Here is a 26,118-nt window from a genome sequence, read left to right as displayed (position 1 = left end):
GGGAGGCCCTGGTGCACAACTGAGCAAGAGGACAAGTACATTAGAGTGTCTAGTTTGAGAAGCAGCCGCCTCACATGTCCTCAACTGGCAGCTTCATTAAATAGTACCTGCAAAACACCAGTCTCAACGTCAACAGTGACGAGTCGACTCTGGGATACTGTTGCAGAGAAAAAGCCATATCTCAGACTGGCCAATAAAAATAAAAGATTAAGATAGGCAAAAGAACACCGATATTGGACAAAGGAAGATTGGAAAAAAGTGTTATGAACAGACAAATCTAATCTCTTGAGGTGTTCGGATCACAAGAAGAACATTTGTGACACGCAGAAAAAATGAAAAGATGCCGGAGGAGTGCTTGACGCCATCTGTCAAGCATGGTGGAGGCAATTTGATGGTCTGGGGGGGATTTTGAGATGGTAAAGTTGGAGATTTGTACAGGGTAAAAGGAATCTTGAAGAAGGAAGGCTATCACTCCATTTGGCAATGCCATGCCATACCCTGTGGACTGCGCTTAGTTGAAGCCAATCTCCTCCTACAACAGGACAATGACTAAAAGCACAGCTCCAAACTATGCAAGAACTATTTAGGGAAGAATCAGTCAGCTGGTATTCTGTCTATAAAGGAGTGGCCAGCACAGTCACCGGATCTCAACCCTATTGAGCTGTTGTGGGAGCAGCTTGACCGTAAGAAGTGTCCATCAAGCCAATCCAACTTGTGGGAGGTGCTTCAGGAAGCATGGGGTCAAATCTCTTCAGATTACCTCAACAAATTGACAATGAGAATGCCAAAGGTCTGCAAGACTGTAATTGCTGCAAATGGAGGATTATTTGATGAAAGCAAGGTTTTAAGGACATACACTTTGATTTGATTTGAAATAATGATTTATTTGTCACCTGCGCCGAATACAACACCTCATGCTTACTTACAGGCTCTAACCAACAGTTACATTTTTAAGTTAAAAAAAGGTATTAGGTGAACAATAGATAAGTAAAGAAATTAAAACAGTAAAAAAGACAGTGAAAAATAACAGTAGCGAGGCTATATACAGTAGCGAGGCTATAACAGTAGTGAGGCTATAACAGTAGCGAGGCTATATACAGGCACCAGTTAGGCAGGCTGATTGATGTAGTATGTACATGAATGTATAGATAAAGTGACTATGCATATATGATAAACAGAGAGTAGCAGCAGCATAAAAGAGGGGTTGGGGGGACACAAAATGCAAATAGTCCGGGTAGCCATTTGATTACCTGTTCAGGAGTTTTATGGCTTGAGGGTAAAAACTGTTGTGAAGCCTTTTTGTCCTAGACTTGGCACTCCGGGACCATTTGCCATGCTGTAGTAGAGAGAACAGTCCATGACTGGGGTGGCTGGGGTCTTTGACCATTTTTAGGGCCTTCCTCTGACACTGCCTGGTGTAGAGGTCCTGGATGGCAGGAAGCTTAGCCCCAGTGATGTACTGGGCCGTACGCACTACCCTCTGTAGCGCCTTGTGGTCGGAGGCCGAGCAGTTGCCATACCAGGCAGTGATGCAACCAGTCAAGATGCTCTCAATGTTGCAGCTGTAGAACCTTTTGAGGATCTGAGGACCCATGCCAAATCGTTTTAGTCTCCTGAGGGGGAATAGGCTTTGTCGCTCCCTCTTCACGACTGTCTTGGTGTGTTTGGACCATTCTAATTTGTTGGTGATGTGGACACCAAGGAACTTGAAGCTCTCAACCTGCTCCACTACAGCCCCGTCGATGAGAATGGGGGCGTCCTCGGTCCTTCTTTTCCTGTAGTCCACAATCATCTCCTTAGTCTTGGTTACGTTGAGGGAAAGGTTGTTATTCTTTTACCACCCGGCCAGGTCTCTGACCTCCTCCCTATAGGCGGTCTCATCATTGTCGGTGATCAGGCCTACCACTGTTGTGTTGTCTGTAAACTTAATGATGGTGTTGGAGTCGTGCCTGGCCACGCAGTCGTGGGTGAACAGGGAGTACAGGAGGGGACTGAGCATGCACCCCTGAGGGGCTCCAGTGTTGAGGATCAGCGTGGAAGATGTGTTGCTACCTACCCTCCCCACCTGGGAGCGGCCCATCAGGAAGTCCAGGATCCAGTTGCAGAGGGAGGTATTTAGTCCCAGGATCCTTAGCTTAGTGATGAGCTTTTAGGGTATTATGGTGTTGAACGCTGAGCTGTAGTCAATGAATAGCATTTTCACGTAGGTGTTCCTTTTGTCCAGGTGGGAAAGGGCAGTGTGGAGTGCAATAGAGATTGCATCATCTGTGGATCTGTTTGGGTGGTATGGGTTTCTGGGATAATGGTGTTGATGTGACCCATTACCAGCCTTTCAAAGCACTTCATGGCTACGGACGTGAGTGCTACGGGTCTGTGGTCATTTAGGCAGGTTGCCTTAGTGTTCTTGGGCACAGGGACTATGGTGGTCTGCTTGAAAGATGTTGGTATTACAGACTCCATCAGGGACATGTTGAAAATGTCAGTGAAGATACCTGCCATTTGATCAGCACATGCCTGGAGCACACGTCCTGGTAATGCATCTGGCCCCGCAGCCTTGTGAATGTTGACCTGTTTAAAGGTCTTACTCACATCGGCTACGGAGAGCGTGATCACACAGTCGTACGGAGCAGCTGATGCGCTCATGCATGCCTCAGTGTTGCTTGCCTCGAAGCGAGCATAGAAGTGATTTAGCTCGTCTGGTAGGCTTGTGTCACTGGCTAGCTCGTCTGTAATAGTTTGCAAGCCCTGCTACATAAGACGAGCGTTGGAGCCGGTGTAGTACGATTCAATCGTAGCCCTGTATTGAAGCTTTGCCTGTTTGATGGTTCGTCGGAGGGCATAGCAGGATTTCTTATAAGCTTCCGAGTTAGTGTCCTGCACCTTGAAAACGGCAGCTCTAGCCTTTAGCTCAGTGCGAATGTTGCCTGTAATCCATGGCTTCTGGTTGGGGTATGTATGTACAGTCACTGTGGGGACGACGTCCTTGATGCACTTATTGATAAAGCCAGTGACTGATGTGGTGTACTCCTCAATTTTTTCACCTTTATTTAACCAGGTAGGCAAATTGAGAACACGTTCTCATTTACAATTGCGACCTGGCCAAGATAAAGCAAAGCAGTTCGGCACATACAACAACACAGTTACACATGGAGTAAAACAAACATACAGTCAATAATACAGTGAAAAATAAGTCTATATACAATATGAGCAAGTGAGGTGAGATAAGGGAGGTGAAGGCAACAAAATATATATATAAATAAATAAAAATATAAAAAGGCCATGGTGGTGAAGTAAATACAATATAGCAAGTAAAAAAACACTGGAATGGTTGGTTTGCAGTGGAAGAAGGTGCAAAGTAGAGATATAAATAATGGGGTGCAAAGGAGCAAAATAAATAAATACAGTAGGTAAAGAGGTAGTTGTTTGGGCTAAATTATAGATGGGCTATGTACAGGTGCAGTAATCTATGAGCTGCTCTGACAGCTGGTGCTTAAAGCTAGTGAGGGAGATAGGTGTTTCCAGTTTCAGAGATTTTTGTAGTTCGTTCCAGTCGTTGGCAGCAGAGAACTGGAAGGAGAGGCGGCCAAAGGAAGAATTGATTTTGGGGGTGACCAGAGAGATATACCTGCTGGAGCGCGTGCTACGGGTGGGCGTTGCTATGGTGACCAGCGAGCTGAGATAAGGGGGGACTTTACCTAGCAGGGTCTTGTAGATGACCTGGAGCCAGTGGGTTTGGCGACGAGTGTGAAGCGAGGGCCAGCCAACGAGAGTGTACAGGTCGCAGTGGTGGGTAGTATATGGGGCTTTGGTGACAAAACGGATGGCACTGTGATAGACTGCATCCAATTTATTGAGTAGGGTTTTGGAGGCTATTTTGTAAATGACAGCACCGAAGTCGAGGATTGGTAGGATGGTCAGTTTTACAAGGGTATGTTTGGCAGCATGAGTGAAGGATGCTTTGTTGCGGAATAGGAAACCGATTCTAGATTTAACTTTGGATTGGAGATGCTTGATGTGAGTCTGGAAGGAGAGTTTATAGTCTAACCAGACACCTAGGTATTTGTAGTTGTCCACATATTCTAAGTCAGAGCCGTCCAAAGTAGTGATGTTGGACAGGCGGGCAGGTGCAGGCAGCGATCGGTTGAAGAGCATGCATTTAGTTTTACTTGTATTTAAGAGCAATTGGAGGCCACGGAAGGAGAGTTGTATGGCATTGAAGCTCGCCTGGAGGGTTGTTAACACAGTGTCAAAAGAAGGGCCAGAAGTATACAGAATAGTGTCGTCTGCGTAGAGGTGGATCAGAGACTCACCAGCAGCAAGAGCGACATCATTGATGTATACAGAGAAGAGAGTCGGTCCAAGAATTGAACCCTGTGGCACCCCCATAGAGACTGCCAGAGGTCCGGACAACAGACCCTCCGATTTGACACACTGAACTCGATCAGAGAAGTAGTTGGTGAACCAGGCGAGGCAATCATTAGAGAAACCAAGGCTGTCGAGTCTGCCGATGAGGATGTGGTGATTGACAGAGTCAAAAGCCTTGGCCAGGTCAATGAATATGGCTGCACAGTACTGTTTCCTATCGATAGCGGTTAAGATATCGTTTATGACCTTGAGCGTGGCTGAGGTGCACCCATGACCAGCTCTGAAACCAGATTGCATAGCGGAGAAGGTATGGTGGGATTCGAGATGGTCGGTAATCTGTTTGTTGACTTGGCTTTCGAAGACCTTAGAAAGGCAGGGTAGGATAGATATAGGTCTGTAGCTGTTTGGGTCAAGAGTGTCCCCCCCTTTGAAGAGGGGGATAACCGCAGCTGCTTTCCAATCTTTGGGAATCTCAGACAACACGAAAGAGAGGTTGAAAAGGCTGGTAATAGGGGTGGCAACAATTTCAGCAGATAGTTTTAGAAAGAAAGGGTCCAGATTATCTAGCCCGGCTGATTTGTAAGGGTCCAGATTTTGCAGCTCTTTCAGAACATCAGCTGACTGTATTTGGGAGAAAGAGAAATGGGGAAGGCGTGGGCGAGTAGCAGAGGGGAGGCCAGTGCTGTTGACCGGGGTAGGGGTAGCCAGGTGGAAAGCATGGCCAGCCGTAGAAAAATGCTTGTTGAAATTCTCAATTATAGTGGATTTGTCGGTGGTGACAGTGTTTCCTATCTTCAGTGCAGTTGGAAGCTGGGTGGAGGTGTTCTTATTCTCCATGGACTTTACAGTGTCCCAGAACTTTTTTGAGTTTGTGTTGCAGGAAGCAAATTTCTGCTTGAAAAAGCTAGCCTTGGCTTTTCTAACTGCCTGTGTATACTGGTTTCTAGCTTCCCTGAAAAGTTGCATATCACGGGGGCTGTTCGATGCTAATGCAGAACGCCATAGGATGTTTTTCTGTTGGTTAAGGGCAGTCAGGTCAGGAGAGAACCAAGGGCTATATCTGTTCCTGGTTCTAAATTTCTTGAATGGGGCATGCTTATTCAAGATGGTGAGGAAGGCATTTAAAAAAAATATCCAGGCATCCTCTACTGACGGGATGAGATCAATATCCTTCCAGGATACCTCGGCCAGGTCGATTAGAAAGGCCTGCTCGCTGAAGTGTTTCGGGGAGCGTTTGACAGTGATGAGTGGAGGTCGTTTGATCGCTGACCCATTACGGATACAGGCAATGAGGCAGTGATCGCTGAGATCTTGGTTGAAAACAGCAGAGGTGTATTTGGAGGGCAAATTGGTTAGGATGATGTCTATGAGGGTACCCGTGTTTACGGAATTGGGGTGATACCTGGTAGGTTCATTGATAATTTGTGTGAGATTGAGGGCATCAAGCTTAGATTGTAGGATGGCTGGGGTGTTAAGCATGTTCCAATTTAGGTCGCCTAGCAGCACAAGCTCTGAAGATAGATGGGGGGCAATCAGTTCACATATGGTGTCCAGAGCACAGCTGGGGGCAGAGGGTGGTCTATAGCAGGCGGCAACAGTGAGAGACTTGTTTTTAGAGAGGTGGATTTTAAAAGTAGAAGTTCAAATTGTTTCGGAACAGACCTGGATAGTAGAACAGAACTCTGCAGGCAATCCTTGCAGTAGATTGCAACACCGCCCCCTTTGGCCGTTCTATCTTGTCTGAAAATCTTGTAGTTAGGGATGAAAATGTCAGAATTTTTGGTGGTCTTCCTAAGCCAGGATTCAGACACGGCTAAAACATCTGGGTTGGCAGAGTGTGCTAAAGCAGTGAACAAAACAAACTTAGGGAGGAGGCTTCTAATGTTAACATGCATGAAACCAAGGCTATTACGGTTACAGAAGTCATCAAAAGAGAGCGCCTGGGGAATAGGAGTGGAGCTAGGTACTGCAGGGCCTGGATTCACCTCTACATCACCAGAGGAACAGAGGAGGAGTAGGATAAGGGTACGGCTAAAAGCTATGAGAATTGGTCGTTTAGAACGTCTAGAACAGAGAGTAAAAGGAAGTTTCTGGGGGCGATAAAATAGCTTCAAGGAATAATGTACAGACAAAGGTATGGTAGGATGTGAATACAGTGGAGGTAAACCTAGGTAATGAGTGATGATGAGAGAGATATTGTCTCTAGAAACATCATTGAAACCAGGTGATGTCATCGCATATGTGGGTGGTGGAACTGAGAGGTTGGATATATAGTGAGTAGGGCTAGAGGCTCTACAGTGAAATAAGCCTATAAACACTAACCAGAACAGCAATGGACAAGGCATATTTACATTAAGGAGAGGCATGCTTAATCGAGTGATCATAAGGGTCCAGTGAGTAGAGGTTGGTTGGGGTCACGGCGATCCAGACAGCTGGCCGGGTAGCTGGCTATCGGTAGCAAGATAACATAGGATGGAGGTCTGTTTTTTTTTATTATTATTTTTTTATTATTATTTTTTTTTTTGTCACCTCGTTCGTTTCCGTCGGTAGATTAGTGGGGTTCCGTGTGTTAGAGGGGATCGATCCAATTGGCAAAATAGATATAGTGACCCAAGAAAAAGAAAAAAATTGTCTGGTATACTTATTTAGATAGCAGCCGATAAGACAGCTAATAATTAGCAGATGGGTATTCAGAAACGTCGCAATGGAAAAGCCTGTTGAAACCACCTCGGACAATTACGTCGGCAGACCAGTCGTGATGGATCGGCGGGGCTCCGTGTCGGCAATAAAGGGTCCAGTCCAATTGGCAAAAGAGGTATTGTAGCCCAAGAATTCGCTGGTAGACCTCTTCGGCTAGCCGGCAGATGGGCCTAGCTCGAGGCTAGCTCAAGGCTAACTGGTGCTTGTTTCGGGACAGAGGTATTAGCCAGTAGTAGCCACTTGGTTGCAGCTAGCTAGCGACGATGATCCGGTGTAATTGTCCAGAGCTTGCATCAGGAATCCGGTGATGTGGTAGAGAAAAAGCAGTCCTATATGCTCTGGGTTGATATCGCGCCTGCAGACTGGCAGGTATTGGCCCGAGCTGAAGCTGGCTGGTGTCCGAGTTAAGGGTGAAGACCGCAGCAGTGGCTAACTGACTACTAGCTAGTAGCTAGTTATCTGGCTAGCTTCTGATTGGGGTTACGGTTCTAAAGTATAAAAAAATAGCAGATCCGTACCACATTGGGTGAGGCGGGTTGCGGGAATGTATATTCAGTTCCTAGATGGAAAGTGAAATTAAAATATATATGAAATGTATACAAAAAATACGAGGACTATTTACGCGGGACAAGACGGGACAAGACAAACACACGTCCGACTGCTACGCCATCTTGGAATGCCATTGGAAGAATCCCGGATTCCAGTCTGTGCTAGCAAAACAGTCCTGTAGTTTCGCATCTGTTTCATCTGATCACTTTTTTATAGACCGAGTCACTGGTGCTTCCTGCTTTAATATTTGCTTGTAAACAGGAATCAGGAGGATAGAATTGTGGTCAGATTTACCAAATGGAGGGCGAGGGAGAGCTTTGTACGTGTCACTGTGTGTGGAGTACAGGTGATCTAGAATTTTTTTCCCTCTGATTGATTGCACATTTAACATGTTGATAGAAATGAGGTTGAACTGATTTAAGTTTCCCTGCATTAAAGTCTCCGGCCACTAGGAGCGCCACCTCTGGGTGAGCTGTTTCCTGTTTGCTTTTATAACCTTGTCAACGTCTTGACTATATTTCCTATTCATTTTGCACCTCATTTCATTAATGTTTTCATGGAAAACAAGGACATTTCTAAGTGACCCCAAACTTTTGAACGTTAGTGTAGTTTGAAGTACAATACCGACACAGCTACTGTAGGTCAAAGCTGCATGCTGGAAAATCTTTGTAGAGCATAGGTGGAATAGTTGTTGTGGTACTCATGTGAATTTTCTTTCTTTTTCAGTTTCAGACCAATGCCTATTCTAATTTAAAATGTTGTTTTTTTGTTTTTAATATACATTCTTACTTGCCAATGAGAAAATCTACCCGTGTGTAGCGGTGTTAATTTCCAACCCTTCAACCAAGTAAAGACACATCACTCAAATTCTTATTTTTCAACTAGTTTCCTCACTTGGCAAATTTTTTACCCAGTTGTCATGTTCAATTCAGAAAATTCTCAGGTCCTGGTTTCTCACAGTAATCTAGTATCTGTTTTGTGGCTTTGTGTTTCATTAGGTTTTGTTCTGCATTAGGCTACTATCAGGGGGAAATGGAAGGGAATATTGGCCTTTCTCTCTTTCTTTTGCTGAGCTAGAAGAAGACGCTTCCAGCGGTCATGTCATCGGATTGGAAGTTGGGGAGATGTTTTGGCTTTCCAGCTCCGTCAGGCCCCACAGTGTAAAAGAGCACCAAAATAAACAGTCTGCTGAGAGGGAATGAAAGGGAATACTGTTTGGGAGCACAAACACAGCAGCTCCAACTGTACTTGGAATTCCTTTTATACTGGATGCCTGGCTCTGGGCCAGGTGATATGCAAGAGGGCACGGGGTGATGGGACAGCAGGACAGGGGCTGATGTCCAGTGGCTGCCTGGGCAGGTCCAGTGATACTTGCGTTGGCCATGAAAAGTAACACAGCCCTACCAGGACAGTGTGCCAGCTGATTCCTCTCTTTCTCTCCATTGGTTTTGCACGTTCCTTTGAAACTTTATAATGTTTAGCAAATATTTCTATATCCAATACCTCAGACTATTATATTTCTAATAGTTCTCAGACTCATTCTTCTGGCTATAACAATTTAAACATCTAGCATACTGTTGCAACCATAAAATTCCATATAGAACTTTTCAAGTTTGGCTCAACTCCTCACACTATTTGTCTTTGAAATTGGCTCCAAATGCTCCTTTTTGAAGTGTAAGATACACCAGTCATCACTATGGAGTACATTCTTCCTCAGCTTTTGCCCTGACCTGCTCCCACGGTAGTATAGTTTCTAACTACTGCACAATGAAGAGCGGGCCTTGAAATCGCAACATTAGATGTTAACCCCAATGTAGTTATTGTGTTCATGTCAGTTATCTTCTTTCCTCTGCAGGTCTTTCTGTGTACAGCCAACTGTTTCAGGGCCAGAGGACCAAGCTCAGATGACAGAGAGAGGTTGGGAGCGACGCCACTCCACTTTGCCGACAGAGGTGTATCTGCATATGACCACAAGTGCATGCTGGGTAGGAAACAACAGACAGATACCACCACTGTGACAGCATGACAGTATGTCTGACATCACATCAGGGCCTGTTACTACAGTATGTGAAGGAGCCGCAAACATGAAAGATAGCCTACCCTGTCAGGAATCCCTGCCTGATGCAGGTCGGGATCCGTTGCACAGCCCAATACTTTCCAGTGCCCTTCTGTATCTCCCCACCACCCGGCCTCCACTCCATAACCCCTATCGCAGCAGTTGTCCTCTCTCATTCTTCCCTTTTTGTCTATGCTATAGAAAGACAAACACCCAGCAACAGCTGGTTCCCACCAGAGCCCCCATGGGCACTAATTCTGGATCTCAGAGTATAGTCTTTATACTTTATAGCAGTTACTGTACAGCCAGGGAGAAGTGCTCCACCACTCCCCTCATTCTCCGTTTAAAAACAGGTTTGCTATGTAAGTTTAGGATGGCAATAGATATCGCCTGCAATTGATCAGTATTTTAGAGATTGTCTCAATGATCTCTTGTATTATTGAGAAATGAGCAAGGAAAGGAACTCCTGTCAGGTAAGGCAGTTTTGAAGTAGTTTGGGAACCAACCACCCCCCATTCATTCATTAATTAATTTATCTGAGAGTATCACAAACAGTTTCCAATCATGTATACTGAAGGGATTCCTCTCTTCACGAAGACTTGTTACATTGGCTTGAATGAGTTTTATTGTTGCCTTTACAGTTCTCACTTTTTCACTCCATGGTTTGTCTATACTCTACATGGCTCCAACCATGTTCATTAAGAGATACTGTCCTGGCACACCTGATTCTAATATTTAACTGGTTGAAAAGTTGAATCGGGTTAGTTCCAACTGGGGTTGGAACTAGAACCTACAGGAGGGTAGCTCTCCAGGAACAGTATATACCAGGCATTTTCCACTATGAACTGTAGTGATGTGCACCAGTTATTTCGCCAGCGTTAGGGCTTACAGTAGTAATATACACTACCGTTCAAAAGTTTGGGGTCACTTAGAAATGTCCTTGTTTTTGAAAGAAAAGCAAAAAAAATTGTCCATTAGAATAACATAAAATTGATCAGAAATACAGTGTAGACATTGGTAATGTTGTAAATGACTATCGTAGCTGGAAACGGCTGATTTGTAATGGAATATCTACATAGGCGTACCAGAGGCCCATTATCAGCAACCATCACTCCTGTGTTCCAATGGCACATTGTGTTAGCTAATCTAAGTTTATCATTTTAAAAGGATAATTGATCATTAGAAAACCTTTTTACACTTATATTAGCACAGCTGAAAACTGTTGTGCTGATTAAAGAAGCAATAAAACTGGCCTTCTTTAAACTAGTTGAGTATCTGGAGCATCAGCATTTGTGTAGATATTATGTAGATATTCCATTCAAAATCTGCCGTTTCCAGCTACAATAGTCATTTAAAACATTAACAATGTCTACACTGTATTACTGATACATTTGATGTTATTTTAATGGACAAAAACTTTGCTTTTCTTTCAAAAACAAGGACATTTCTAAGTGACCCCAATTTTTTTGAACTGTACTGTAGGTATAATGTTAGAACCCTGCACTGTAATCGGCTTTAACTTTATAGTGTATTACTTTGTGTTACTGTAGGCTACATAGTACCCAGTAGTTTCTGGCTGTAATGCAATGACAATGTTGACCATTTAAAGTGCGTTGGCACCTTTACAACCTGAGAGGTAAAAAGCTATTGAATGTCTGTCTCATGGCCCCTATGCTCAGAGCATATTTTTGTAGTGAACGTACTCAGGGTTTGATGTTTGGCAGAAGTACTGTCCATTACACAGATGGAGAATGTTCTCAATATTTAATTTAGATTCAGAAATGTGATTGGTGTTGATTGACAAGTAGGAAACCTATGACAGCATGCTGTTATCTAGAGTAGAAACGGTGGGTTGTGCATGTATTGCAAGGTAATACTAATTTAGTGGATTATTAATAGCCTTTTGCCTGTGTCTCCCCAACTGTTGTACTGTAAGGACCAAACATTGTGGTGACCATTTCAAAGCAAGTACATTAATATCGGTAGCAATATGTTGATCATGCCAATATGTTGATCATGCTATATGTACTCTAAATGGTTGCAGTAATATCTTTAAAAAAACAGGTTGTCAATCAAATCAGTTTCTAGCACCTATGAAAGTGAACACTTTTTATCAATACGCTTCAGGACTAGGACCTCAATATGAATAGCTGTATTGTTGAGCTGGGCCTAAATGCTGAATTTACACTGATATCCACAAATTATGATTACTTTCAGATAAAAACATTTAATAACATCTCTTCTTCCAAGACCATTTTTTTATTTAAAAAAGATGTTTAAGATTAATAGCAATAAAAACATTTACGTGTTCATTTAGTGACATTTATCGTCTTATACAACAGAAAAGTCTGCTTCATTTGAGAAAAAATCCCTAAAAACATGATTCTGTTGCATATTAGAGGTAAACATAACCATGAAGATACGTTGTTGAATAAAAGTTGTTTTCCAGCATGTTGTATTTTTCCTAAGATACCGGTAATTTGAGTCCATCAGCATGTGTCCTAGAAGAACAATGTCAGGGAGCTGTGGTGCGCACCGCGCTAGTTTCCAGCATAGACAGTCTGTTCTGTGCGTCAAGGCCTTGTGTTATGCCTCCATTAAAAAGGATGGTTCTCTTTAGGAAGCAAAAGCCTGACAGAGCTTTTGCTTTAGCCCCTTTGATGTATTCATTTGCACTGTAAGTTCAGGTTCTCAGTGGGTCTCTCTTTTTGACTGCAACTACTGTATGTCCTTGAGTAGGCAGTGGTCAAACAGTTTTCGTCTGTTCTTTTCCTCTGTTCAGAGGTTGGCTTTGAATGCCCGTGGTCATATGGCAAAAAGGTACAGGCAGTTCAGAAGGCTGAAATATTGACAAAAGAATGAGGAAAACACTTGACGTTGAAAAGAAAAAAGCCATTGTAAAAGGCCAATAAAAAGTTATGTTGAGATTGCTGGGTCTGGAGTGGTATTTGAAAGTCATTTGGACACAGCCTGGGGATTGTGGGTAGAGTGGTGGGCTGCGTCTCTCTCTGCAGGCCCTCTGCGTGTGCTCAGCTGAGGAATGAGGAGGGTGGAGTGTTATGAGGGTGGACAGAGGTACTCTTGTGGTGGGACAGACGGCACGCCACCCTCCACTCCCTCAGTGCCGTGCAGGCCCTGTCAGATCCCAGTGTGCTGGGCTGGGGCCCTTAGCTGCACTTGCAGGACTTGACGATCATGTTGGAGAGCTGCTCCACCTTGGGGGTGCGGCCCACGTAGTAGAGGATGGTGAGGGGCTCCAGGTCCTGAGGCACACAGCAGGGAGAGGCAGACGCCTCAGGGTTCAGGGTGTTGTACAGACTCAGCATCTACGGAGGAATAGAGGGGATGTCAGACCAGGGACAATCACTACAAAAATCTATGTTTTTCATTTCATTTGGATAAAACATGTGTTAGACTCCTAAGTTAGACATGTAAGTTGCACTAAGACTAGGAAATATGATGATGAACTATGGGTAGGTATTTGGTCATATTGACATGGGAAGCGCAGGGTATCAAATTGTGAGAGTATCTAGGTGAGTGTTGTCTGTTTAGGTGTGCCAACATGCATGCTTGTAAGTGCCTGCATTCCATTGTGTCAATTAGTGTTTGTGTGGTAATAATATTTGTAACACAGGGTAATGAGTCATTAGTGGTGTACAAGTCGTGTCTCACCGAGCTGTGTGTGGTGTCTGCACTCCGTAGGTAAGGGCAGGGCCCGGAGCAGAAGTTGGCATAGTATCCCTTCGGCTCGTGGATCCACCTCCAGCCCAGATGCTGGCGGAAGTCAATGTAGAGGGGTCGCACACAGCAGTTCTCCTCATAGTTACTACAGCAGGCAGGGGAGAGAGAGTGATAATTAGGAAGAAATTACATACATTACCTGAAGGAGAAACACTCTATTCCAAGTTGGGTATATTTCACTACATGCATGCAGTCTGAGAAGCCCAGAAATACCACTGGAAGGTGTGTCCTTATTTCACTGTCATACACTTTAACACAAGGACAGATCTCGACTTGTAATGCCTCTGCCTTTCCAGAGACTATCTGACAGCAAATTAACCAGCTTATTCGTATGCGTAATGCTCCTCTGCCAAGTAAATTAGAAATGAGAGAACACACATTGCCATTTGAAATCCACCTTGACCTACTATATTGCTTACAGGAGTAATTAGGGGCTATTAATCTATTAGACACATGTCTACTCATCCTGCAGCAAGTTTTCATCTAAATATATGACATGCACTCTAAAATCGTGATTGAATTACTAGAGTGAGGTGGTTACTTACGAGAAGCAGTAGTTGGTGTCCAGGGCTCTCTTGCGTCTGCGGGATGAGGACTGGGTGTCTAGCCTGTGAGGGGGCAGCATCATGAGGATGAGGTGAGGGAAGAGCTGCTCCTTCTGCTTCTTCAGTCTGCTGCCCAGGTCCCAGCGACTCTCATCGTAGTCACTCTCCACACCTACAGGAGGATGATCCAGGGATGTCAGACGTTTCAGAGGGAAGTGTCATCAGTGGATGAAATGGTACATAGACCAAGACCATTCCATTGCAATATTCCATATTCAAATTGGACAAAATTGGATAATTTGTTTAATTCAAGCTGAAGTGCAGTCCTAGTCCATTATAAAATTGTGCATAAGTGTGTCTGAGTCAGTTATACCAAATTTCAATTAATCACTGCTGTTTTAGTCATAGTACTTTCTGTAAAGTTTTAAAAGCATTGTCTTCACTGGTGAGAGGCTGGACTTGAGACATCACCCACTCAGCCCCACTCCTCCTCCTCCACCAGTCAGAGCTGGTCCCTCTGTCCTCCCCCTGGGTTAGTGTCTGCTCATCCAATCTTCCTCTGATAGCAAAAGCAGTAGAGAACTCAGGAGAGACGCTGCCGGTGGATACGGACGCCCTTCTTAATTCGGGGCCAAGCATCTGAGCGCCGTGGAAGCACATTCCTTGTGGCCAAGCCAGTCAAGGCAGCGTTCCCAGGACCAGGGGCCCCCAATCCTAAGTGAGATACCAGACCAATTGTATTCCCATGATATTTTCTCTCTCTCTCTTTCTCTCATAAAAAAGTGCCAAATAACTATCAACCATTGAGGCCCATGTTCACTGGATCTTTTTCTAAATCAGAGCTCGTACGGAAAGAAAGAGGGGCTGTGAAGAGCAGTGGAAAAGCCAAAAAGGATTGTCATACAAAATGAGGCACCTCGTGTCATCTGACCTCTGAACTTGACATCTAGCACCTCGTTGACGTTTTCGATGATGTCACCATTGGGGTTGAAGGTGTGGCAGGGGCAGTGCACACTGATCTCCAGGCCCAGGTTGGTCTCTGAGGGGAAGAAGAGGAAGTGGTATTTAACTTTGAGGCCATTTTTCTTTGTCCAAATGAACTTGAGTTTCCAAATACCCTTTGCTCATGCTTTGATATGCAACATATGGTATGAGACAGGGAACATTGGGGCTTTAGTCCTCTCACCTCGGTACATAAGCCATTCCCTGACTGTGTCTGTGACATCGAAGGAGACCCACTCTGGCATTCCTTTGGTCAGGGCGTTCTTGCCCCCGATGTAGCGCTGCTTGGCTATGTGGTCGTCTGGCCGCAGGATCTGCCAGCCAGAGGTAAGAGAGTGACCCAGCTGCATATGCTCACTCTCTCTCCCACACACACACACCAGACGGCAACCCAGCCAGCTCTGCCTGAGCCAGACGCTCCAGGATGCCCTGGGCCAAACGTCTTCTCCTCATGGAAAAAGTGACTCCCTGTGTTGATATCCCCATTTTGCAAGTTAATGCCTGTGTGTAGCCCTACTGCCAATGAGAACCTGGCTGTCCCTCCCATCTGCACTTCAAACAATTGGGCTCTCAACATTTTGGGTTTCCTTACACTGGTCTAGTCAGGATGAGGCACTGCATATGGTGCTAGAGACGCCATTGATTCAGATCTCTGAGCCTCTCTGAGTATGTGCTGTATACTAGCATGAAAGTGTACTTTACTCTACATCTCAAATTGCGGGACTGAGACATAGGATGTAGAGATCCACACTTTAAACAACACCTAAGGTTTCTGTGAACAGGGAGAGGCCAGTGAAGTTGGGGGCTCAGCGTCAAGTCCCACAGCAGGCTGGATAACCAGTTTCCTGAACATTGTCAGCATCTAATCTGGTTTCCTGTGGGAACAGGAGACCCAGCGAGAGAGTGCGGCCAGTGCCAGCCCCTGCCAATCAGCTCCCAGCTATGTGTGGGGGCGCCGCTCCGTTTACTCCCCCAGTCAATCTAAGCTGAGCTCGGCCCTGGCCAGAGCAGAGCTCGCCTCAGGCAGTATGTGGGCCGGAGACGCTTGTCTCCCTGGCAGGAAATGTTGGCACCTGATCATGGCTCCAAGTCTCTCACTGGAGATGAATGAGAAAACTGAGCAAAGACCCATCCCTGCCACCCCACAATCCCAGGAAAATCACACACATAATTTAAACACACAAATCCAAGTGCATCTATCGGAACTTGAAGAAAGGTTGGTTGGACAAAAGCTTGGAGATTGACAGCTGTGAAAGGAGAGATAGCAAAACGGTAATCTTGAGTTGCTCAGAGTCTGCTGTAGCACACTCAAAGTTTTACAAATGGACTTACGTAGAATCCATTTGACTTGAGGCACTTGGAATAATGATCATCACTTAAAGAGGAGAGGGGAATTAGGGGAACTGTATAAATAGCTGTAGACCAACACTACATGTAGACCAACACTGTCCCATGTGCATTGAGCCATCTGTGATAATTGGATCACGACCCCCCTGTATGCTTGAGTACAGTGGGAATGAAATAGTACATTCACACACCTGGTAGAGCTCAATCCTCTGCTCGTTCCTCTTGGCGCTAGAGTTGGGGACACGAAGGGCTCGGAACTCGGCTCTGAAGAGGTTGGTGGAGTTCTTCTCCATGGCCGAGACATTGAAGCGGAACACCTTGGAGGTGATGCCCTTGGGGCAGTAGGGAAGGTCATCTGCAGAGCAGAACTCACTTTAGTCACAGACAAGATGAGCCACCTTAAAACACTCTAATTATGCAATCCTCCCTGCTTACACACAGCAGGACTGTGACTAAAGTCGTCACTCTGTACACAGCCTAAAATCTGTTTTGAAATATAATGATTTGTCAATCTGTTATCTATCTTCTGCATTTCGTAGTGTTTGACACTATAAACAAATGTTGTTCACAACAGAAAAAATACAGTTAACCATTCTTCAACTATTGCCAGTGAATAAAACTAAGCCTTGGGCCATCTGCTTGTACTTCGTGCAGTGCGAGTTAGCAACAAGTTGAAGTCATGAAATGAAAACCAAATGTCAAATGTGTTGGTGGAACTGAATAGGCTGGTCTAAGATGGCAGGGTGCTCCTCCTCCCTCCCGATCCAGAGCTCAACAGGTGCTCAGAAAGCTAGGACAGAAGCCAAGCATTCCCTGGAACCAACCAACCAGCTCAGCGCACATGTGCAATCACATGCATGTAGATACAGAATACGAGTTCAATCAATGTGTTGTTTGTAAGGGAGATAGATAGTCCTTCGGTGACTGTTTGTCAGGGGGGCTGAGTGTATAACAGAGTAGCGCCTTAAGGTTTTCTTAGCCATCAATTCAGTAATGAATTGGAAGGGGAACAAGTCCTGTCAACCTGTGTGGTGTGGTTGTGTAAGGCAGACAGTGAACTCCGCTTCAGTAGTACAGTAACAGCCACAGAACACTTCTCGATGGCCCTCTTCTGAAATACTTCCTGTTGCACTGCCAGTCAAGGAAGCGTTTATTTTTTTCCAATCCTAATACCATTGAATTGTTTATTTTAACAGGCCGAGCGCATGCAGTGTTGAGCAAAACAAGAACACGGCAAGCGTTTTACGAGCTAAGTGGAAACACTCATTTACAGCCAAGCCATCGCTAATTTATTACCCCAAGCCTGAGCTTTAATAGAGACCCTCTGATTCGCTGTGGTGGTTAACAAGGACATTGCACCTTTGGTTGACATCTAGATCTGTTTATAACAATGGAGAAGGATGTTTGTGTATAATGGATTGTGAGCTTACACGTCTACCTAAACTTCCTATGACCCGTAATCCTATTTCACTGCGGCTTTGCCATTATCCGATATTTCCGTTGACTGCCCCCCCCCCCCCCCCCCCCCACCCCCACACTTTTTTCAAGTGACCTTTTCAGTTTTGACTCTTCACCCCTAGCCAAATATCTGTCCTGTGCTTCCTCACAATCTATAAGGGCTCAGTACTCCCTTGGCCTGTCCCACACACCCTTTCTCTCTCGTCTCCTGTGTCCCTCTGCCTCTGCCTCCCCCACAGAAGGTGGAAAGCCCCACTTTTGAGAGGAGATTTGAATTTCTAATCAAGTCTTTAGTTTCCTTTTGGATGACCTCATTTTTCCCATTGCAATGGTTTTAGGTGGATTTCGCATTAAGGCTTATTTTTGCCAAGGGTCTGAAGGTAATTTGTTCCATGGCTGTGAGTGCAGGGGATCGCTAGTATAATTAGAGTGAAATACACAGCAGGATAATTGACAGTCTCTCTCCTCTCCATTATCAGATATGGTTCTAAGGCCAGCAGCGTGAGGATGCTGATATCAGCGGAATCTGGACCTGAACTTTATCTGGAACAACCAAAACATTTCCCAAAGAGCTTCTCTAGGCCCTCAAAATAGAGTATTTGTCAATGCGACAAACTTTTATTACATTGTAGCCCTCCCCATTTCTCAAGGTTGTTCTCTGTTCTTTCGAGATTCATTGTGAAAATAGTAACTTTTTTTTGTGGAATGACATAAACCACAAACAGGTATCACAGTTAAATACTACAAACAAAGTACTATTTAGAATTGTATATCTACACTGTAATTACACTAATCACCTGCCTATGTAACTACTATGTAAATACATGGTTTTCATGGCACTTAACATGAAGTGGTACAATCACCTCTCCCACTTTTCCCAAGGGACTGAAACTGAGGTCCTGCTTTTTGTAACCTCTTTTCTTTGGCAGTATGTCATCAATAACTTCCATGGAGTCTGGACTGTGGAGCTGAGAAAGCTGACTTCTGAGGACCAGTTGGAAACCATCCACTAACACTTTGACAGAAGTGTGATGTAGTCAAAATTTTGAGCAGTTTACCAGATATATTTATGTTCTAGGTCAGGGGTACTCAACTCTTACCCTACGAAGTCCAGAGCCTGCTGGTTTTCTGTTCTACCTGATAATGAATTGCACACACCTGGTGTCATAGGTTTAAATCAGTCCCTGATTGGGGGGAACAATGAAGAAATGCAGTGGAACTGGCTTAGAGGTCCAGAGTTGAGTTTGAGGGATCTAGGTCAATAGAAGAGTATTAGGTAAGGGTTGCAACAGTAGTGAAACCCTCCACATAGGAAGGCCTAGGGACAGACTTCAAATATCTCTGCTCTAAAACTTCTCATAAATCTTCCACCCCAGACAGACACTGCTCCCCCTGCGCCCCCCTCCATCCTCCACCCTCAAACCCTCTGCTTCCTGTGTCTGGGATGCCCCACCACACTAGCTCCTCCCTACCCTGGCAGGTGACATCACATAGAAGCTCCCAGCAATCAGCCTATTCCCAGTGCCATGATGTCAGTCTCTCCAAAGCTATGTGAAGGTAAACAAAGGAAATGGGAAGCATAGAAAGCAGGTGCTGGTCAGCTGCTGAGGAGTCTGGACCTTGTTTACCAGTGAAAAGCGGCAACGGCGCTGCAAAAACTGGTATTATAATGTATTTAAATTACCTATCAAATGAATCTTAGAAGACTTATCTGGCTTATCCAGAAGGCCATAAATATTACAATGTTTTTCAACTAACGTTTCCATTTTAAAATAATAAGTAACCAATCATGCTTTCTAATCTGTCAATAAAAGAATATAGCTAACTCCAGATGACTAAATGGAATAACTTGAGCAGTAAATTCCAAATTCTTGCAACTGAAGTACTGATCATGCTCATAGAAACAAACTGTTATGTCAAAGATTTGATCACCTGTGTGTGGTACTATCATTTAACCCGTGTGTTGTCTTAAGGGTCAAAAATGACCCGCCACTATGTTTAACAGCAGAGAAAACCACCTAAATTCTATTTTTTCAACTTGAAATTTGTTGACTTTTCCAAGAGTGACCCCAACATTTGAAAAAGTGAAACATCGCCTTTGTTCATATTTCCATGAAAGCTGTACACCACCAGGGTACAAAGATTGTCTTAGGGTCATTTGTGACCCGGCAGTTAAAATCATTTACACAACACACACACAAAATGAGAAATTGAGATTGTGTGCTACTGATTGAACTCAGCCAGCAGCCCCTGAAGAGGAAGATCACCATGGTTGGCATAGTTAGAAAGAACAAGCCTGTGCTCCCCTCTGCACTCCTCGCAACAAGGGGGGATAGGCCTTCTCATCAAAGTTTGCCTTCACCCCACTACCACTCTAGTTTCTTACCTCCCAAAGAGTTACAAGAATATGGTCCTCCTGAGCACACTGCACAAAACGGCTGAGATCAGTGATCGTGAGGACAAGAAGCCAGCCATCATCCTGGACTACAACCACAACAAAGGAGGCGTGGACAACCTGGACAAGGTGATTGAAACTTAAAGCTGCAGGAGGATGACTGCCTGCTGGCCCCTGGTCATCTTCCATAACATCATTGATGTGTCCTCATACAATGCCTTCGTGATATGGAACAAGATCAACCCTATCTGGATGCCTGATAAGCGGAACAAGAGGGGTTTGTTCCTGGAGCAGCTGGGAAAGACACTCGTAACCCCACACATTCAAAGGGAGCACCTTCCCAGCACAGCAGCCTCTCCAGCGCTTGTGAAAACTGTTTAGGGGGCTGAATCTTGTCCTGATCCACCTGAAGCTGCAGCTGGGGCAGGCAAGAGGAGGAGATGCCAATTCTTCCCCCCAAAGAAGGGACTGTAAAACAAATACTTTGTGCTGCACATGTGAGAAATACATCTGCAAAATCCATGCACACACACTTGCATACTGTCCTTACATGTGCTAATTAGAGTTGACTGATTTATGTTCTTCACGTTTTTGTATCTATTATTTTATTCTTATTGTTGTTGCTTACACACCTTGTGGGTGGGGCAATGGTTTAAAAAATGGGAGAAGACTAGTATGTTGTAGTTGAATTCCTCATTGTACAGTATATAACAATATATCACTGTTGCCAAAAAAGTTCAAGACTGTTATTGTTTCCCTTCAATACAATGCATTCAAAACTACTTTATGCACATTTCTGCTACTTTCTTAGGGTATACAAGTGCTATCTCTTGTTAAAAAATGTTTTTACACCTATGCAGTACCTTTAGCAATAATAATAATAATAAACCTCTACTTTAGTAAAGAAAACAATTATGACAGGTGTGTTGTAATAAAAATGAGTGTTGTCCACTGATTAAATGCATATTTTATACCTTTAGTTAACTAGGCAAGTCAGTTAAGAACAAATTCTTATTTTCAATGCCGGGTTAACTGCCTTGTTCAGGGGCAGAACGACAGATTTTTACATTGTCAGCTCGGGGATTCGATCTTGCAACCTTTCGGTTACTAATCCAATGCTCTAACCACTAGGCTACCTGCCGCCCCGTCTTTCTGTGTTGTGAAGAGGGAAAACCCAGATATTCACAAAGTTTGATGAATGACAGGTTGTTTCTTCATGCATAATAGATTTGGGGTTTAAAATTCAATTAAGCTGCTTTATTTTAGGGGTTTAGTGAAGGTGAGTCATTTTTTACCCTTAGGACAAGGGAAGTATACAGAATGTTAAGACTACACAAGGGTTAAACACAATGCTTTAGTGTGAACCAGGCCCTCCTGTCCTGGGTAAGTCTCTACACATGGAGCCTGTGGCTGACTGCGTTAGATGAGATAATGTGATGGAGTTCTCTGCTGAAGTAAGACAGCTTTTTTCCACTTGATCAAGGATGAAGAGGGAAAAATGGCTGGGGAGGCGGCGTCTTTCGGAATGGACCAGAGAACTCTGTGTCTGTTTGCCTGGGATGACATCACTTTTCTACTATTCCATATATCAGAAACACTGCTGTCCTCAGCTCCGGTCCACATCCTTCTATCCTCCCGACGATGAATCAATGATTGCCATATGCCAGACCGACCACTCACTACAAGCTTTTCTTCTAAAGAAACCTGTCTCTGCCTAATTTTCAGCTATGAGAGCCAACAGGTGGTTTTCTTAGATGGTTCAATGGTTGCCTTTGGACAGTCTTACTATGTTACGGCAAACTAAGACAGTGAATGAGTACTAATATATGTGGAGGAGTGAGTACAACTGGAGTTCTTTCCCCAAACCAAACCTAAGACTGAGTGTTGTGGGTTATGGAGATGTTTGGCTCCTCTACCAGTGTTTGCCAAATGGCTCCCATCTGCACTTGTCATATCCACAGCTTTACTGTTTATAAACACTGTTTATATTCAGAGATACCTAACTAGTGGTACAATGAGTATTTTGGCAAATTATTCTAGCTATTAAAGCATATGAGTCTGGGAGGAAAAGTCTCTGCTTCATCTTACACAGCCCTGTAACTGAATAATAAAAAGAGTGAAAAAGCACCACTGACAATAATCCAAGACATTCCCACTTTCCAAAGAGAGTATGTATAACCCATTAGATTATGGAAATGGATTTAAAATATGTCTTACTGTATTACCGTGGTTGCTCGTTCTAATATTTCTATATTTCTTAATTCCTTTCTTTATATTTTGTTGATTTCAAATCAAATCAAACTTTTTGTCACATGCGCCAAATACAACAAGTGTAGACTTTACCACGAAATGCTTACTTACAAGCCCTTAACCAACAGTGCAGTTCAAGAAGAGTTAAGAAAATATTTACCAAGACCAAAATATAAAGTAATAATAAAAAGTAACACAATAACGAGGCTATATACAGGGGGTACCGGTACCGAGTCAGTGTGCGGGGGTACAGGTTAGTTGAGGTAATTTGTACATGTAGGTGGGGGTGAAGTGACTTTGCATACATTTGTGTGTATCTTTTTGTATTGTTAGGTATTACTGCACTGCTGGAGCTAGTAACATAAGCATTTCGCTACTCCCACGATAACGTCTGCAAAATATGTGTACGAGACCAATAACATTAGATTTTGGTGACAGACATTACACTCACTGATACTTCTTATGAAGATTACATAATGGAAAGTGAAGGGAAGAGAAAAGTGGTTATTTGTTCAAACTGCAGGCCTTGTTAATGAGAGGATAAACACTCTCCCTCCCTTACAGTCTACTCTGGAGGGTGTATCTAGACATTAACAAATAAAATGATTAAACAAACAAATAACAGGGACAAAAAAGTGCATTGTACGCTACATTTACGTCAGTGTATGAAAAATAATTTGTCTAGTTCCATAGCCAATGAGTGACAACTGTAGCCTATAGGCCTTGTTTATTTACTTTGATCATGACTGACAGGGTGATGTGACTAGGGCTCCTGACCATGACTGGTGCAGCCCATAGCTCACACATCAGACCTCTGTTTGTTTTGCGGACTCTGACTAAGGCAGTGGCCTAGCCATAAATTAGTTGGTGGGTGGGACTGCAGAAATTTGGGTGGGCACCAAAAACCTGCCAACTTTGTACACATTTTGCCATGGGGCACATAGAAAAATGTGCAGCTTTATAGCTAATCTCATGTGGCTTTTTAAAATCAAATGTCCTACAATTATACACATTTTGCTATGGGGCAGAGAGGACAATGTGCCGTTGTATAGCTCATCTCATGCTATTCTACACATTTTGCCCTGAGGCTAAGAGAAAATGTTGCATTTTTAAAGCTGATTAAAGACAAAATAAAGGTGTGTTGACTGTGATAAAGTCACAGGATTATGAGCTGTCTTGTTTGCTAAATGAACAAATGAAATAGGCAGTGGTATGGTGTATATAGACATAGAAGCACTGTGACATACGCCTCTAGGTCATATTCGTGGCTTATTGGGGGTGTGGCTTTCAGTTAGTTTTTTTGGGCAACCCATCCCATGAGAGTGAATGCCATTCCAGGTCATCTGTTCTGTTATATTTCATCAAATCTGACTAACACAGTGAATTGCTTGCTATGAATTTGATCTGATGGTGTTTGCTTGTTTAGATAAAAAGACAAATAATGTCTTGTTTGGAACACTGACAAGTAAAGAGCACCTGTCCCTACACCCCTAGACCAAGGTGGTTGTAGTAGTTATTATTTTCAGAGTCAGATGCACTAATGGGATCCAGGAAACAGATTTGACACAGGGGCCTGAGCTGTTGCCAGAGGAAGCACAGCTCTGTCTTTGAATAGCATGAAACACCTGCCATGTTGATCTTAAAGTAGTAACATGCAATGATCCAGCCCCTGAACAGCGAATTGGCCTGCTTCCAAGTCTTCCACTTAGTAAACAATTCCCTTCCTAAGAAAACTCACTGCATTAGAGGCAAGCTTCCAATAAACGTCTCACTCTGATTAGACTGGAAAAATCAGTTGTGAGTGGTTTATACAGGTAATGCCAACTAGGATGAGCAATTTTGCTCTAGTGCACAAGCCAATTTGCAGCTGAATTAGCTGTGTTTTAACTTTTCAATAGAGACAATATCTATATATTTTGCTGTATTGTACACAATACATAATCAAACAATTAATAAAAAAGGTTTTGGATAAATGCATATTTGGACTTGGGAAAGAAAGGGTAATTGGCACAGTAGTTGGAGGAATGCTCAAATCGATGGAGTCCTAGAAAAAAATGGTTCCAATGGCATCTCAGACGGTCGTGTGCGCTATTGGGAGTTCCCATGGCTTTTGAGTGAGGTATGAGGGAGGAATGGCGCTTACGCCAATTAGACTGTTTGCTTTGCCCTCTCCATTGCGCGCGGTCTTTCCACTGCTCAGAGACGCGAGTGTGCCTTTAAGTTGTGTTGGCCAATTCATTTCAGACGGATGGAACGCTCCCCAAGCGAAGGTGTTCTTGCGTTCTTTAGTATTATTTGTTAACATTTCCTCTACGTGTTTGCAGTATTTCGCCTATGCTGCAGATCTACGGATGCTTTTATAATTTAATTCCGCTGAAATTAACATATGGCCAGTTGAAGAGAGACAATGACAAATTCTATAAATAAAACACAGACAAATTGCATTGCACACAGACACATCTCTGTACTCTGGAGGGGAGTCAGAATAATTATATTTTAAAGCGGAGTAAAAAGAAATTGGCTAAATTGGCTTCTTCGGGAAATCCTAAAGTTACTCTCTTGTTTCTTTATTGGAGAGGTATGCTCGATTATTTTCACAAATTTTCATGGCAAACCACTATAAATTGATATTACATGCATGCGCTGCTCACCAGCGGTGGCATCCAGGTTAAGAAATGACGCACCATCAGACCTGGACTGCTTAGACTTTCACCATGGAACAATGGGCTATTTACGTTTAATCAGGCTTTTGATCAGTATGATACCTAACATAATAAAGGCCACGGTGGCAACACGATCAGCTGTTTGGCAGGATTATGATAGAAAAATGGCCTTCATGAGTAAAACGCGTAAATAGATATGAACATTACTTACTGTTTTCTGGTGGTCCATTAATCATATTGAACTTGTAAATCTCTTTGGCGTAATATTCAGTCTCCGTGTTATCCTGTCCACAACTTTGATGTCTGTCTCTCCCCAACTCCTCGATCAGCTCCTTCGTACTGTTATAGAGCGCCAGCACCTGAAACGGTACCTGATTCGGGCCCACTGTTTGCGGCGGGCTGGTCATTCGAAGTTTACTAAGAATCTGTCCTCGGATTGCCTCTACTCTCTTTTTCTTTATGTGGTCTATGTCCACAGTGGTGCAAGTGGACAGTGACAAAGTCATTGTCACACAGTTCAAAAGGAGGAAAAACAGAAGTGCTTTGCCCAAATGCATATTTCTATCTGCCCTTGCTTAGCTAATAATATGATGAAATCTGTTTTTAAAAGTATGGTAAAGTGGAAACTTTGAAATACACCAAATAATTTGGACTAAATTCCAGGAGAAATGTTACCCTCTATCTCTTTGCATTCAAGTGGTCAACGAGTTTTTCCCCCGAGGAATCCCATCTTGTCAAGATAGGGCTAGTGTCATCTGGGTGCTAACCGGCTGTGCATTCCAAGAATAGTCCAGATCATTCTTGAAATTGTATCTTATATGAGACCCCTTTTCATTCAACCTGTTGCCTTTCTGTTCTTCATATGTTCTGTCACAACCTTGACGTCTTCCGTTTTCTCTCTTCATTAGTTCATCATGACAAAATTCACTTTCTCCATTGCTTTTTATTTTTCATCAACTGTTGCTGGTGTTAAGTCAGTGCCGGTCTCCCTCGCGCTCCTGCCCGTTTTGCACAACCAGAGTCTCGTACTCGATGGGCGCGCAGACC

At 43.7% G+C, this 26,118-nt stretch overlaps 2 protein-coding genes across 2 annotated transcripts in view; one reads left to right on the top strand and one right to left on the bottom strand.

Annotated features, from left to right (window-relative positions):
- LOC129813348 (tubulin polyglutamylase TTLL5-like) overlaps positions 1 to 10,589 on the top strand; it is a 33,226-nt gene extending 22,637 nt beyond the window's left edge. The window contains exon 4 of the mRNA XM_055865710.1: positions 9,470 to 10,589. Coding sequence (XP_055721685.1) covers positions 9,470 to 9,522 — 53 coding nt within the window. The 3' untranslated portion in view covers positions 9,523 to 10,589. The remainder of the gene's footprint in view (positions 1 to 9,469) is intronic.
- A 1,321-nt stretch (positions 10,590 to 11,910) lies between these two features.
- On the bottom strand, positions 11,911 to 26,118 carry LOC129812888 (transforming growth factor beta-3 proprotein-like). The gene is made up of 7 exons (XM_055864850.1): positions 25,283 to 26,118; positions 16,497 to 16,660; positions 15,143 to 15,272; positions 14,888 to 14,995; positions 13,957 to 14,128; positions 13,343 to 13,496; positions 11,911 to 12,996 (listed from the first exon to the last, which is right to left on the bottom strand). The coding sequence occupies exons 1-7, from the start codon at positions 25,626 to 25,628 to the stop codon at positions 12,838 to 12,840; spliced, it is 1,233 nt and encodes a 410-aa protein (XP_055720825.1). The 5' UTR covers positions 25,629 to 26,118; the 3' UTR covers positions 11,911 to 12,837.

The sequence above is a fragment of the Salvelinus fontinalis genome, chromosome 16 (genome assembly GCF_029448725.1).
Source record: "Salvelinus fontinalis isolate EN_2023a chromosome 16, ASM2944872v1, whole genome shotgun sequence".
Classification (NCBI taxonomy): Eukaryota; Metazoa; Chordata; class Actinopteri; order Salmoniformes; family Salmonidae; genus Salvelinus; species Salvelinus fontinalis.
This window is presented reverse-complemented; position numbering and strand designations above follow the sequence as displayed.

Bases quoted from the DNA above. Each gene is read 5' to 3' on its own strand.
- LOC129812888 (XM_055864850.1), bottom strand. From the start codon at position 25,628: ATGCATTTGGGCAAAGCACTTCTGTTTTTCCTCCTTTTGAACTGTGTG. The intron at 14,996-15,142 runs GTGAGAGGACTA...TCTTCCCCTCAG, and splicing joins GGAATGGCTTATGTACCGAG to AGACCAACCTGGGCCTGGAG. The intron at 14,129-14,887 runs GTCAGATGACAC...ATCCTCCTGTAG, and splicing joins GCTAGATGTCAAGTTCAGAG to GTGTGGAGAGTGACTACGAT.